The 15,979-nt window shown below is 32.8% G+C and overlaps 3 protein-coding genes across 3 annotated transcripts; 2 read left to right on the forward strand and 1 right to left on the reverse strand.

The window, feature by feature from the left end:
- LOC104735828 (myb-related protein 315-like) lies at positions 594-3,355 on the forward strand. Its single transcript, XM_010455679.2, has 3 exons — positions 594-1,064; positions 1,454-1,912; positions 2,991-3,355. Exons 1-3 carry the CDS (start codon positions 680-682, stop codon positions 3,152-3,154), a joined length of 1,008 nt encoding a protein of 335 aa, XP_010453981.1. The 5' UTR covers positions 594-679; the 3' UTR covers positions 3,155-3,355.
- On the reverse strand, positions 4,244-6,394 carry LOC104735829 (WUSCHEL-related homeobox 12-like). The gene is made up of 3 exons (XM_010455681.2): positions 5,653-6,394; positions 5,204-5,379; positions 4,244-4,405 (listed from the first exon to the last, which is right to left on the reverse strand). The coding sequence occupies exons 1-3, from the start codon at positions 6,239-6,241 to the stop codon at positions 4,388-4,390; spliced, it is 783 nt and encodes a 260-aa protein (XP_010453983.1). The 5' UTR covers positions 6,242-6,394; the 3' UTR covers positions 4,244-4,387.
- LOC104735830 (heat shock protein 90-6, mitochondrial-like) lies at positions 11,524-12,974 on the forward strand. Its single transcript, XM_010455682.2, has 5 exons — positions 11,524-11,603; positions 12,008-12,251; positions 12,343-12,445; positions 12,559-12,654; positions 12,742-12,974. Exons 2-4 carry the CDS (start codon positions 12,012-12,014, stop codon positions 12,651-12,653), a joined length of 438 nt encoding a protein of 145 aa, XP_010453984.1. The 5' UTR covers positions 11,524-11,603; positions 12,008-12,011; the 3' UTR covers position 12,654; positions 12,742-12,974.

Raw genomic sequence — 15,979 nt, forward strand, 5'->3', positions numbered from 1 at the left:
GAGAGAGTGAGTTAGTTGTTATACTAAAAGTATCTCATTATTCGAAGTTTTCGTTTCAACAGAAAATAGAATGTAACGTTAAGGAAAACGTGAACCTTAAATCTTTCTAATACATTTTCTAATTGTCAGAAGAAACGATAACAAGTAGCGCATACATATAAAATTATTAAAATTGGTTACAGACCTAGCTCGAAACTTATAAGAACGAGTTTTACTACCATCGACTATAAATATACTGTAGTTCAAATAATTAAGATCGTATTCGTACGTAATTTTATAAACCCATTGTTTTAAGTTTAACCAAGAAAACGAAGATAAAACCATTTGAATGGGATCATTAGGCCTGAAATGATAATTAACACAGCATATGATTGAACATGCTATTATAAAAGTTTCCTTACATTTTCTTTTGGTGTTTGAATAAACAGCTATCAATTTTGTTCTCAATGAACATTTAATAACCACTCATCATCATTTTTACTCTTACATATTCTTGTATTTATTAATTTCTAAATAAATGTCAGTCAAATATAATTCAATATTTTTTTTTATAGAGAATCTCTCTTTCCTCTTCCACCATATAAACAGTGAAAAGCCATTCAAGTGGTCTCTCTCTCTATCCTATTCCTCCCTCCTATTCTTAGTTTCTCTTCCTTTAATCCCTAAACCCAGAAAAAAAATGAACCCAAATCTCCTTGAGAAAGATCTAAGGGGTAATGAACCTATCAATGGGTCGAGAAGATTCGAAGACGCAAACAACTTCGGATCTCTACCAAACTCACACACTACTGCTTCTCGTAAAACTTCACTCACCAACCTCTCTCTCTCTAGAAACCATCCTCACAACAAATCAGCCTCAGCCTTGGAGCCGGAAGATGAACATGAGAAAGAGAAGGGTGAAAACGCAAAGAGTTTAAGAATGAGGGGCAAAAATGGAATTAACACGAAACTATGCTCACGAGGACACTGGAGACCAACAGAAGATGCTAAACTCAAGGAGCTTGTTGCCCAGTTTGGTCCCCAAAACTGGAACTTGATTGCTCACCACCTTCTTGGTAGATCAGGTACATTTATTTTTACTTTTCTTGGTCAACTTAACTATTTCCTTCACTGTTTTTACTCAAAATTTCGTAAATGTAAGTATTTTTAACAAATATTCTTAAGTAGAAGAAAATTAATCATATACGTTAAATTGTTAAGAAATCTAAACAATTTGGTGAAATTGAGTTTCCAAAATTATTAAGCATTTTCATAACCGTACGTGTTTAGATAATTTTATAGAGAGGTTTTTTTTTTTTAATATGTATGTAATCAGTAAGTTAGACTACATTATATATACGGCTATATAATTAAATATTCAACAATATACAATGGCTAGTGACATAACGCTTGATAGTAACTAATTTAATATATTATGAGGGATACGTAACTAATGTTGCTTCTTGGATTACAGGCAAGAGCTGTAGATTGAGATGGTTTAACCAACTCGACCCAAGGATTAACAAGAGAGCCTTCACGGAAGAAGAAGAGTGTAGGCTTTTAGCAGCTCACCAAGCGTATGGGAACAAGTGGGCTATGATCTCACGTCTCTTCCCGGGACGTACCGATAACGCCGTCAAGAACCATTGGCACGTCATCATGGCTCGACGGACTAGAGAAAGCCAACGACAACGTCAACAGCCTCCTCAGGCGCCGTCGAGAGACGCTGAAAGGACGGTTTCGTCCTCGTGCCGCTATAATCACGAGGAGTTCTTCGGTAACGTTGCGAACGGTAGTTTCGTCAATGAAGAAGACGATGAAGATGACGACGATGGCTCAGCTGTCTCTACTTGTACGACGGAGCTCTCTCTCACTCCACCTTCTTCGGCTTACCAGCCTCGCTTCTTGAATTACGATAACACCCTTGCCTCAGGTAACATTTTATTTGTTAGCTTGTGCTATTATTTTTACTATTATTGTTTTTATTTTAACTCTATTGACCTTGAGAGTTGAGACATTGAAAGTATAGNTTAGCAGCTCACCAAGCCTATGGGAACAAGTGGGCTATGATCTCACGTCTCTTCCCGGGTCGTACCGATAACGCCGTCAAGAACCATTGGCACGTCATCATGGCTCGACGGACTAGAGAAAGCCAACGACAACGTCAACAGCCTCCTCCCACGCCGTCGAGAGACGCTGAAATGGCGGTGTCGTCCTCGTGCCGCTATAATCACGAGGAGTTCTTCGGTAACGTTGCGAACGGTAGTTTCGTAAATGAAGAAGACGATGAAGATGACGACGATGGCTCAGCTGTCTCTACTTGTACGACGGAGCTCTCTCTCACTCCACCTTCTTCGGCTTACCAGCCTCGCTTCTTGAATTACGATAACACCCTTGCCTCAGGTAACATTTTATTTGTTAGCTTGTGTTATTATTATTATTTTTTGTCTCTATTGACCTTGAGAGTTGAGACATTGAAAGTATAGAAACTTGGAATGTTTTTTATTTTGCTTTAACAAAAAAAAAACTTGGAATGTTTTTCTCTTTTTGCTTTTCTTGAGAAGTGTTTTTGGTGAATCTAACTATAATGATTTCGGTCGGTTGGTCGAGATCAGATTGCAATCTTTACTGGGTGTATCGTTTGATCATGATTAGTTTATGCTTATACCGGTACGTAGAACCAAATATGAGTTGTGGTCTAAATTTAGCTTAGTGATTCCAGTCTTGTTAAGATTTTTATTTATTTTTTAATGTTGAAAGCATATTGAATGATAATTTTGGCCAACATGTTGTATAACCGACGACGAGTGACCACTTCCTATAATTTTCATATATATGGCAATGATTATAAATTTTGAATGACAAGAGAGAGTAAGAATACGTTTTTTTTACATCGTAAGAGTACCTTTAGGCTTAATAATATAAGGAGGTGAAGTACTATTGTCACGTTACTATTTCAATACAACAAAATTTCACGTGGGGGCTGAGAAATTATTTTTCTAATCTTGCAGGTAAAGATGGTCAGTGTGTGCAGAGAGCAGAAGTAAATGGCATATATGGTAAAAAGATGGACCATCAAAATCACCACACAATCTCAGTCAGTGAAAGAAAGGTGGAGATGAAGATGAAGAGTGGCTTTTACTTCTTTGATTTTCTTGGAGTTGGAGCTTCTTGATTAATTAGTTGCAGAACTAGGGTTCAATGATGAAGGAGAACTGTGAGATAAAAAATATGGGTTTAGTTTCTTCTATTTTTGCTGGTTAATTTTAGGCATGTTTGTTTAACATCTTAATTTGGGCTTTGGAAGAAATTAGCCGGGGTATTAGCGAAAACTAAAATAATAATAATAATAATAATAATTTCCTAGAAGTTAATTACTTGTCAAGAAATAAAAATTTAATATATATAAGTAATCTCTTTCCAGTATAATTAAAAAAAGTTTACAAAATAACTCGCATCGTGAATATTTACACCCAAATTGAAAAAGTAGTAATGTCTCCAACTGAAACAACAGAGTTACAAATTTTGATCATTATTTTGGTAGTATTTCACAATCTCTGATCAATTTTTGGTAGTAAATTACAACATATTACATAATTATATGGAAGATGTTATATTTTTTTTCTTGATTATGCTATATGTAAATCATATTCAGAACTTCTTCTTTTTTTTTTTGTCATCTCTGTTATAAATCATCATTATGAATATTTGACAATCAATGTAAGAAGTTACAGTATAACCTTTCATAAAAAAATAACTATTCTGTTAGATGAATCAATATAGAGTTAAATGAATAATAGAAATTAATAAAATATTATACTTAGTAACTATTATAAGATGTTTTACTGTATAAATCTCAATTACTCGGCTCGGGTCGGATCCCTAGTGTCCGCTTCCAGCCACATAGGTTAGTTGGGCACAGAAATACAAAAGAAACCCATAAACAGACTTTTCATTTCAAAGGGCCCAATAAGCCCACTTGGTTAATCTCCAAAGAACCCCATAAAACAGACTTTAACTTTCCTTTTGTGTATAAACAACATATGCTTGGGAAGTGTTTTGAGTTTTAGGAATGTACTAATTAAGATCTAGCATTACATTAACAATATCAAAATTAACATAACCTTTGAATTTAACTTTCTTGGATAATCGTTAAAAAATTTCGAGTTCAAAGGACATATTTTTCCACAAACTAGATCTATATTTAAGATTTGGCTTGTTTTGTTGGATAAGGTTTGTGTTCAGGCGAGCAAGAATCGACAAGAAAACAAAATATCTGACAGAGTCCAAGATTTATTTAATCCAATTATACACGAAAGACACAAAATCAATAGACGTAAAGAAAAAGAAAAAAAATAATAATTCGACTGTATAATGTTTCCACACAAGATATAGCCAGTTCAGTAGTTCATGTCTGTCTCGGTACCTGTCGATGACAAAAATGAAACAAATAAAAACAGATTTACAATTAGGAAATAATTATAGTAATCGTGCTAGGTTTTATTATTGTTGATTAATTAGTGATTATGTTGAAAAACCCTAACAAGAAACATTTTATATTTCTAGAAAATCTGAAAATGTTGACACCGTCTATGTATTTGATCAAGAGAGAATATAAATTCCCAAGGTCTCTTTTACCAATGAACTCAATAAAATACTCGATAGTTTGCATAATTACTCGGATTTTATTGGTTCTTGTGTTCTTACTTCTTGGCTATAGTCTTTATATTTCGAGAAAATGTATATGTTAGTATCATTAAAAAAAACTTTAACCAAACCAAAAAGGTCGATACAGCTGACATCAATCCGTAAAGCTTAATTAAATCACAAAATTTCAGTTACAGATATTAAATTTCTACAAAAAATGATATCCATTTAGTACGTAAACCGACAATCATCATATTGAGTTTTATTTTATTATATTGTCTGCAGAAATATTTTATGTTATAGTAACAGGTGCATCAGAGATGGGTTGAGATTAATTTATGCAGACAATTAGGACTTAGACCAGAATTAGGTTACAGGCTCCAGCCCATGTTCACAGACTAATTTGAAATACGAAATACTATAGAATTCATTTATGAAATACATATGGTAAAATAATGACTTCCATCATGAGAAAAAGGTCTAGAATTTTTTTTGTTAAATCATATCTATAAACATTCATCAGCACTTTGTTCATACTGTATATATTAATAAAAATAGTGAATTAAAATTTAGTTACCAGGAAATAAGCTTGGCCATGTTGTAAAGAATGCATCAAGAAACCAAACTCATCAGTGGGAAGAGGAAGACCAGAGGAATGAAGTAACACCGAATCTTCACCGAACGTTGCTTTCATGTCTATCGTTCCTTTTGTTACTTCCGTTGGAACTCCATTTATGAACACGGTCATTAACCCTTAAAGTGATAGAAGAAGTATTATAATTTACACAAGAACAAAGATTTGAGAGTTAGCTCTCGATCGAAAAACACAAGATGGTAGCCTAACAAAAGTATTAACTTTAAAAAAACAACTTGAAACCCACCTGAAAAGAAAACATGACTTTCTTTCTTTACACTTTCAAATATTAGTTTATTGAAAACATGAGCCATTCAAATATTTATAATTTATAAACCCAAAATTTTACGGTGTTAAAAAAAAAAAAGGAGCCATGCAAATGAATGATTCACCTTGTTGGTATTGGAAATTGGAGTTTTCATCAGAAGAGCTAAACATCGAATGAGCGTTTGAGCTATGCTGATGATGATGATGAGATTCATGGCCATGCATTGTAAAAAGATTCTCCATGCCATTGGTCTCACACACACCACTTGAAGAAGAGAGGCCGAGTAAAAAAGAAGAGACTTGAGATGACGAAGTAGTTCCATTAAGGAAGTAATTAGCTGATGAGTTGATACAACTTCCAAATCCCAAATCAATCTCGCTGTTGCTGTATGGATATTGATGCATGCTCATGGCCGTCATGTGCTGGTCTCCTCCCGAGGTGGCGGGTGCGGCGGTGGCGGCTTGAAGCTGCCGCTGTCTCCGGCGAGATCTTGAACGTCGGTTTTGAAACCAGTAGAAGACGTTAGCGTCTCCCACTGCACCGAATTTCTCAAGCATCTTTCTTATCCTCACCGTCTCGTCTTTTGGTGGGTTAACAATACCACTGTTAAAGATGGATTCGAGTATCAAGATTTGCTCCGGTTTAGGTGACCAGCGTGACCGTACCGGTTCGGTAGAAGTGGAGGTGCTCTGCGATGCTCCTTCTTGATCCATTATTTATCAAGATTCAAGAATATGCTTGTTTTTGTTTTTTTGGGACTATGGAAATTAAGTAAACGCAAAGGAGACTGTGTGGTGCCTTGAGGGAAGATTTTTGTAATGGATTTATAGGAGAGAGATTCGCAATGAATCTTCGCTTTGTTTTCCTTAAATATTAAGTTACACTACTGGAGTGTTCTCACTCAAATATATATATATATATATATATATATATATATATAAATATTATTATATAAGGTACGGTCGAATATGTTAACACGTATTCCTAAGAGGCAGACGAGTTAAAAAATTGAGATTGCATATCATTTGATGATATAACAAAACTAGCAAAGAAATGCTTTACACCATTACATTATATATTAACTAGAGCAAGTTAGAAACAAACCTTGAGTTGATGATAACAAATTTTGTTTGTGTTCTCGTACTGATCGTCATCACAACAATGTAAATAAATTTCAAATTCCAATAGCAAAATCTATCAAATGAGAAAAGTATACAATTAGGTTATTGTAAAATGACGGATTCTATATCAATCATCTTATCAAAACATATAAAGGTAAACTACGCCATACTCAGACATATTTGTTCTAATAGTACTATAGTTTCTAACTTTCTATTCTATCTAATAATGCGAATTCGAAGGTATTATTAATGTGCATGACCTTTTCCTGGATTCTAAAATATATAGTATCCGTAGTGATTAAATTTCGTGACCATAGAAAAAGCAATGTGAAAGGTTCGTAGGCCCTAACCGGAAATTAATTAAAAGGGAAAATACCGGTTATGATTGTCTTGCTTTCTGCGATACAGATTTATTAGTTCTTTATAAATTTATTGAATAGCAAATAAATTTTCGAAACCTTGGGCGGACCTCGTTGCTTTATATGTGGAAAAAATATAATCGTGACGTCACGCAACAGAGGCCAAAAAAGATTTGGTTTGTCAAGTAAAAGTTGTCTTAGATTGAGATTTCTGGTGATAGGACATAAGACAAGTTTTTTTTAACTCCTCACGCACAAATATATATATATATATAGCAACGTTAGCCGATCAACACTATCTAGATTATAGTCACTTTGATATGTTTTACTCGGAAAAAGTCGTATACTGTAAAAAAAAATTAGTCAAAGGAAAAAGTTGAATACATGAATGAAACAGTTATTTAATGCTGTTAGATGAAATAATTTATTTTAATTCTGCGATTTTGTTGATTATTCTTATGTTATTATGTCATCCGAATCGATTCTTATAGTACTGGATTGAATCTTGAAACGTTATTTTATGTACATCATATAGTTGGTCGAGAATTTTATAAACTAATAATAAAAATGACAAGAAATAGATACTTAGGATTTTGTTTCAATCTTTGTAGATTTCCAAGGTAACGTTTCCATTGTTAACTAAATGACTTCAAAGAAAAGCACTCTAGTATTACTTCTACGTACTTGACAATCTAGATCTTTGAAAAAAAAAAAGTTTACACAACAATTTGTCATTTTTAGTCAACATCCACGATAACTAGTAATTAGATCAAGGTGGTACATAATTTAGTCTAGTTTATTTTAGAATTGACAATACTCGATCTTCATTAAACATGAATCTTAGTTATCCGTGGACACAGATACAAAATAATTTTCTACTATGACATTACTTAAAAAGTTAAAATGACAGAAAGAGTGTTGTTTTTAATACACTTCCTTTCTGATTGTTAACAACAAAGTTGTCCGTCTACCGTATGCGTATGTATTGGTAAGGGTGCATGTACGTATGCAAATATAAAATTGCGTTAAAAGGTAAGAGCGTCGAAAGATACAATAGGCGAAAATCTGTTTCTTTCAGATGCATTCTGGTTTTTGACGATTTGTGTTACTTGCTTAGCTGTTTCATCTCTTTGTTTTTTTTTATTACTACCTCAAAATACTATTATAAAGTTTCATTTCTCTGTACTTTCTCTTTCTTCTCACATGGCCACCTTCTAATTTACTTATAACCGATCAAGTTAATAAGCATTTTCTCTTTTCTTAAGTTAAGAGTTATATATATGTATATATATAATTTATGTACTTTTTGTTTTGATACTTAGAAAATGATTTTTTGTGTAGTGTAATCTGTTTGAATATTTTCTTGTTAACTATATCATGCATAAATCTTCTTTTTGGATCTACAACGTTATTTTACACTTTGTAAAATCATGAACGAGAATATATAACTGAAACACCGATATAGTATTCTCTGAAGAAAGAAAAAACTCCGACACTTAGATTAAATATAGTGATTTACATATTACAGAAGGGACTCGAAATACCTTAAGTTTCATGCACAGCAGGAAACAGCCAAATTACAAGTAGAGTGAAACAAACCTCCCGTGACATGTTACATATAAGGTATTCAACAACTACAAAACTTTCGTCTGCTGTCCAGCTTTTTTTTTAATTTTTCTTTTCTTTTCTTACATCATGTATTGGTTTAGATTCTTCATATTTTTTTTTTTAATTCTTAATTTTTTTTGTGGGTGTAAATGTTAAGAAAGTCTTTCACTGAGTGTGACTGATTTGATACAACTGGGTATTACTTGTCTGTTATGACTTCCCAAGGTGTTTGTCCTTTTCTCTTCCTTTTCTTATGTTATGGTCTATCTATTGTATTCATATAGGCGCACATTTTACGACCTCTATCTACTTCCAAACCTCCTCATCCCAAAGTTGCTTTTGAGACGTTTTAGGTTTGCACCTTAAATCTCTTTGAATGATAAATGCATTCACCGATAAATTAAGAAATCTCAAAACAGTGTTAATTATTATATTAGAGTCATTATACGTCTCTAAATTTATCTTTTATAAGAGAGTCTTTAGATAAGTTATTAATTGTAAGATACGGACCTTTGGTGATTATGCCCACAATACGTCATATGAAGTATTGGAAAAATACAAAATTGACAATGGTAAAAGTCTTAGTACCAGTAAGAATAAAGTAGTAGACCCCCTAGGGGTTGGGCAGAGACAGTACGAGGATCATAAAAGTTAACCTGAAGCCACTCTCTTTGTGGTCCTGAAGACCAAAATCTTATAAGACAGACTTTTGAGGCTTCTTTCCTCTGAAATCTTTCTTGTGTGGTCCTGCTCTGTTAACATGTACGGACTCTCTCTCTTTATATATATACATACACTTACATATGTACAACCGAAGACATACTTTTATCTTATATATTAAAGTAAGATTTTCTCTAAACTCATATTTTAAGAAGTTGACACTTTTTTTTCTGATATTTGTTATTTTTAAAATTAAATTTTATAATTATTTGTTTTTGTTAATTTCAACTATAATAAAAAAAAATATCAAACTCATATACACTATTACTTATCTTTTATAGATTTATATTAAAAAATACATGAGAGAGATTATTCCAACATTTTATTTTAAAGATCAAACTAAATTAATTTACAATTCATATATTGTAAAACGTTTTAATTTAAATCCATATATTGTTCTACTTATATTTTAAAACATAATAAGAACCCAAAAAGTCAAACATTTAAAATGCATGATATCATTATCAATGCAATATATTAGATTTATTGCTAAAATGGTAACAAATCTAAGATGGTTTAACAAATACATACGTTTATGGTCCAATATGACAAGTTCACATTCTTATATATATTTTTAATATGAAAAAGTAAATTAACAAAAAATAAGCAAAATCTATATAAAATATAATCAAAACATAAGTAAAATATTTTGATGTACACAAAGAAACCAAAATTTTAATAACATGCTAGTTTATGTTATTTTTTGAAAATAGAATAGCGATTATGTAATAACCGATGCAACGCCTGGGCTACCCTAGTTATACATATATTTAGGTTTGGGCATTCGGTTAACCATTTGGTTTCAGTTTGGTTGTATTCGGTTTTAGTTAGTTTGGATATAGTAATATAATAACCATTTGGATATTTCAGAAATTTTGGTTCAGTTCGGTTTCTTTCGGTTCGGTTTAGGTTTGGTTAGTTGAGCAGATAACCATAACGAACATAAATTATATTGAAATTAACTAAATAAACCTAATATAACCAAAAGTAACCAAAAATAACATAATATAACCGAAATTAACCAAACATACGTTGAAAAAAATTAAAAAGAAAAATACTGATCCGAATTTACAAAATAGTATTTAATTTAATAAATTCAAAATAATCACATTTAAATAAATTGATAATTTAAAGTATTTAATTGTTTTGAAGGTAGAAATTTAAGTTTATTTTATAGTTTTACATAATATTAAGTATATTATTTTTGGTATATTCTAAGTTTTCGGATATTTCGGTTAACCATTTAATTGTTGGTTCGGTTTTGATTAGTTTGGATATATGATTCTACTAACCATTTGGTTATTTGAGGAACTTTGGTTCGGTTTTGGTTTGATTTTTTTCCGGTTCAGTTCCGTTGGTTATGAAAATGAGAAATTTTCTTAATCTTAGATTCCATGTATATGTAACTTTTGCTATAAAATAACATATAAAACTAGAGGTAGTGAAATATAAACTGATACCAGACGTTCGATTACAAACATTGTGACTTAGTTTACAAATAATATAATCGTAGGGCTGACGCATACGAAGCAAGTTGAGCTTTGTTAATTTGAGCGATGAATCTGCAGATCACTCATAGGGATACTAAAAATAACTAGGAAAAAGAAAACAATATTGTGAGAAAAGAGAACAAATATATTACAACAAATTATTTGTATTTTGATATGCATGTATCCTGACGAAACACATGACGATCGCTCTTCTTTTTACTCTATATAGATATAATTTGTTTGTTTATTGAGATGTTTCATCTAAATAGAAACTGTAAACTGATGTTTATTTTTGTGTGAAATAAATAACATCTAGATGGTTCATTTTAACGAAAATTTTAAATCAAAACAAAATTCTCAAATTCGTTTTGTTGAATCAAAGTGAAGCATTTGGACGGAGATAGATTAGTCAAAAATAACAAATGAGGTTTTAATGAAATTTTAGTCCCTAATCTAATATGGTATATAAGACTATCATTAGTAATGGGTACTCTCTAAGTTACTCTTGGATTTTGGGCCCTAAATTAATAATAAACAATCCATATATGGGTCCATAAACGAAGAATCGTTGCTGTCGGAAGGATTTTGACTTGAGTAACCCATTAGGAACGCTACGTGGCGGCTCCTGAATGGTTGTTGCTAAAATATAAAAGCGTTTTTTTTTTTTCTTCAATTTCTTTTCCATTTCTTCCTTTATGTCTCTCTCTTCTCTCTCGAAAACTCCGGCGAGAGAACACGCGATTCTGGTGGACCACTGTTGGATTCATTGCTGAGATGGTTCGTTCGTACCTTTGATTGCTGCTCTTTGTCTTTTTTTTTGTGTGTAGCGATTAGGATCTATAGTTAACACAATTTTGCATTATCGGTTATATAAGATCTGATTTGAAAACGGGGATATTCTTTTTGGAATCATCGAATGTTAGAATGAAGAAACTAGGGTTCTATGATTGAAGGTTTTAGTGTAAAAAATTGATCTTTATTTTTCCTACACTTGGTTAGATTTCGTGATAAACGATGAGAAAAGCTTTTGATATGATTTTGGGCATATCCTTAAGTGAAAACAGAGAAGTATGCTTCAGTACTCTTGTTCCCCTTTCCTTACAGTTTATCTTATTTATTCCTTTTGGAAATCACTACTACGTTCTGGTGATGATTTTCCTGACAATATTTTTACTTTACAGGACTATGAGAATTTTTGGCAAACATTTAAAACTGGGGTGCATAGAGGACCGTGAAAACCACAAGCGCATAGCTCCACTGCTTCGATTTTTCTCCTCCCAGAGTGAGAATGACATGATCAGCTTGGATGAGCATGTTGAGAACATGAAACCTGAACAGAAAGCCATATATTACATAGCTTCCGACAGCATTACAAGTGCGAAGAATGCACCTTTTCTCGAGAAGATCCTTGAGAAGGGACTTGAGGTATGTGTTCTTCTGAATGGGGCTCTTTGTTGCAAATATTCCTATTAGCTCAGTGGTGATTGACATGCTTTTATTTGTCTTGTGAACGTAGGTACTATACTTGGTAGAACCTATTGATGAAGTTGCCGTACAGAGCTTAAAAGCTTACAAGGACAAAATTTTTGTAGATATCAGCAAGGAAGACTTGGATCTAGGCAAGTGTTTGATGCTATTCTTTTAATATGATATGATGATTTTTGGAGCTTTTGGAGATTTTAATATGATAATTTTTGAATTTGGTGTTGTTACCACGGTCGAGTTTGTACAGAGGTGTTTCGAGGAAAGAGATTAAGGAAGCTTTTGAGCTGTTTGACACTGATGGGTCTGGCACCATTGATGCTAAAGAGCTTAATGTTGCTATGAGGTAATCTTTGGGCTTGTATGTTTCTCTTCGTTTTTTAATGTGATTTTTTTTTTGGGAATTGATTCTTGAATTTACAATGTTTGATAGGGCGCTTGGTTAGAAACAGAGTTAGAGCTTTAGAGGAAAGCTTGAGTGGTTGACCAGCTAAAGGCGTTGTTAGTGATTTGGCAATTGGTTTGGGACATGGGGAGAGCTTAGGATGCTCTAGAATTCACCTTAGGACTCTTTCGTTTGGTTGTCAAGGAGGTGGCCAAGAGACTACGGCGTAAGCTCTCTCTCTCTCTCTCTCTCTCTCTCTCTCTCTCTCTCTCTCTCTCTCTCTCTCTCTCTCTCTCTCTCTCTCTCTCTCTCTCTCTCTCTCTCTCTCTCTCTCTCTCTCTCTCTCTCTCTCTCTCTCTCTCTCTCTCTCTCTCTCTCTCTCTCTCTCTCTCTCTCTCTCTCTCTCTCTCTCTCTCTCTCTCTCTCTCTCTCTCTCTCTCTCTCTCTCTCTCTCTCTCTCTCTCTCTCTCTCTCTCTCTCTCTCTCTCTCTCTCTCTCTCTCTCTCTCTCTCTCTCTCTCTCTCTCTCTCTCTCTCTCTCTCTCTCTCTCTCTCTCTCTCTCTCTCTCTCTCTCTCTCTCTCTCTCTCTCTCTCTCTCTCTCTCTCTCTCTCTCTCTCTCTCTCTCTCTCTCTCTCTCTCTCTCCTTAGGACTCCTTAAGTTTGTTGTGGTCAGGACTTTGTCTTGTACTTTTGAGGAAACTTCTCTGAGATGGCTATTAATTTTTCTGGTGAATTTTGCTTGCTTGATGTTTAATTGCTTTCTTTGAGTCTTAACTTGTACCATTCAATTCTAGGGATCCTATGTGAAGTTTTTGTTCAGAACTCAATTGAAATTGGCATTGATTGTGTCTCTGTTGGTATGATAGGATTACGTTGTGCTAGGTTGGTGTTTGATGTAGTAAGGGCTAGTTTATGAGAAAATGTATTATGAAGTTTATTAGGGATCATTGTAGCAGCATCAGTGAAGCAGTTTAGTATCTTGTGATTGCAGGATCATTTCCAAGCTTTCATTTCAAGTTTAGTTTCTAATTTATTTGCAGAATCCACAATGTGTATAAGAAAACTCAAATCTTGTTGCAATATGAAACAGCAAATTGGGTCCCCAATATGAAAATGTTGCTGATTATGTTAGTTTAAGTTTGTTATTTTGTGTAAAGAACCAAAAAAAACATTTTGGTTGTTATGTTAAAAAATTATTATTTAAAAGATTGAGCAACCTTAATTTGAGAGTAACTTAGGAGAGGTACTCCACTAATGATGCTCTAAGTGATCTGATGTGTCACGCACTTGAACGATTAGCAATCACAAGAAGTGCCAAAAGGCTAAATTCCAATTAACCTTTTTGTTTGATTTGTACTATTATATAATTAAAAAACCTGTAAACGGTCAAATATTAGAGATTCATGCATTAATCATATTTTGAAAAATAAGTGCTAACATATATATATATGTAGTATTTACGTTTTTTGGTATACACAACGAAATTGCTCAGCCTTTTGGGTCATTGTTTGACCTCAACGCGTAAATGTCATCGTTTCAAATCATTTATCAATGTTAAAACTTGTTATCTTAGTCACTATGTTTCAAAACAAATACACTTTTTTAGACAAAAATATTTGCATGTCCATAAACGCATAAAACATTTAAACAGAAAGTCCAATGCAAGTTTTAATCCTATGGGAATATGCTCAGCCTTTTGGGTCCTTATAGAACCTTTTTTTTTTTTGGGATCAAACGACCTTTTAAATTTTAAACCCAAACAATACTATATTTTGTACAATCATCATCATCATCATCGTCATATATATCGGTGCTACTCCCGTAAATTTTTTGATAAAAACAACTTTCATTATATAATAAGCCTCTTTTCTTTTTGATATACAATATGTTCCTTTTGAGAACATCAAAAGAAATGAAATTAGGTAGGAGCTATAGATAAGATATAAGTTCATTACTCACTAAATACCTTAGTTGTGTGGTCCACTATCGCCTCAGCCTTCACGAATCACGACAATGGTTTTCGCGTGCTGGACTTGGACTTGAGTTACATGAGCCGCATCACCAACAAATTCAAAACATGAGATTATAAGACAACAAAGAGTGCCGATCGAAGACAATTCCAACCACATCATTTTCTGAGAATCATGATTGAGACTTGAGAAATAGGAGCTGTGAAAACATCTTTGTTAGCAGGAGGGGCAACATAATAAGTTGCATTGAATGTACATGGTAATGGGGACAATCCTAGTGATCACACTATAACACCTAGTTGTATTAGCTGGTATCGTCTTAACAACTAAAAATATCATTATAGGTGTTAGATTATATAATTAACCTCATTAGTAGTCTATCGACCGTAGTTCCGAGTTGCCTTTATTAGTGTTCCTCTTCGAGATCTGTGAGATATATCGATCGGAAACAGATTCAAAACATGAATAATTAACTCCACATTCAAAGACAACAATATATAGGATTATTGTAAGGGACACCCAAAGCCACACCTTTTTGTGAGGATTTTGATTGAGAAAAAGGACTTCTTCTGTAGCAGTGTTTAGAAAAATTACCCATTTGGGAAAAACTGGAAAAAGGTAAAATTTAGAAATTATAAATTAAACTTAAATTTTATCTTATTAGTAAAAGTTCAAAATATTATTATGCATATCTAATTTAAATAGTGGTACAATACAATCACGAATAACACAAATTATTATTATACATAATTTTTTTCGAAAGAATAATGCATATGTAATAATAGTACTAGATATTTTAATATATTCAATGCTAGTATAATAATGTAAGCGAAGAGAATGTCACATTACAAGCAAATCATTTGTGCCAGCATCTTTACACAACTCGCCACGAAACCGACTTTAGAAGTAATTTTTAAAATCAGAATAACGAAAGCGTCAAAATAATATCCCCAAACCTCATAGTCACTTTCCCTCTTCTTCCTTATCGTTCCCATTTCCCAATTCCCAAATGTTTTTCAAACATCTCTTAGTTATGAACTTTTCAGAAATTTTAGAAGGATTTCCTAATTGTATTAAGTACACTACTCATAATAAAATATCAAATCATTTTATGTTTCTACACGTTACATATTCTTTTGTGGTTTCACTATACATATAAAGAATATTGGAATTTAATTTGAATGTATAGTATACTATATATATATATATGTATACAACTCTTAAACAAAATTTGTTGAGGCATGACGAATTAACAACAAATCAGTCGTTTTAACTATGAATGTATGTATTTGTCAAAAAAAAAAAAAAAAAAAAA

The sequence above is a fragment of the Camelina sativa genome, chromosome 13 (assembly GCF_000633955.1).
Source record: "Camelina sativa cultivar DH55 chromosome 13, Cs, whole genome shotgun sequence".
Lineage (NCBI taxonomy): Eukaryota > Viridiplantae > Streptophyta > Magnoliopsida > Brassicales > Brassicaceae > Camelina > Camelina sativa.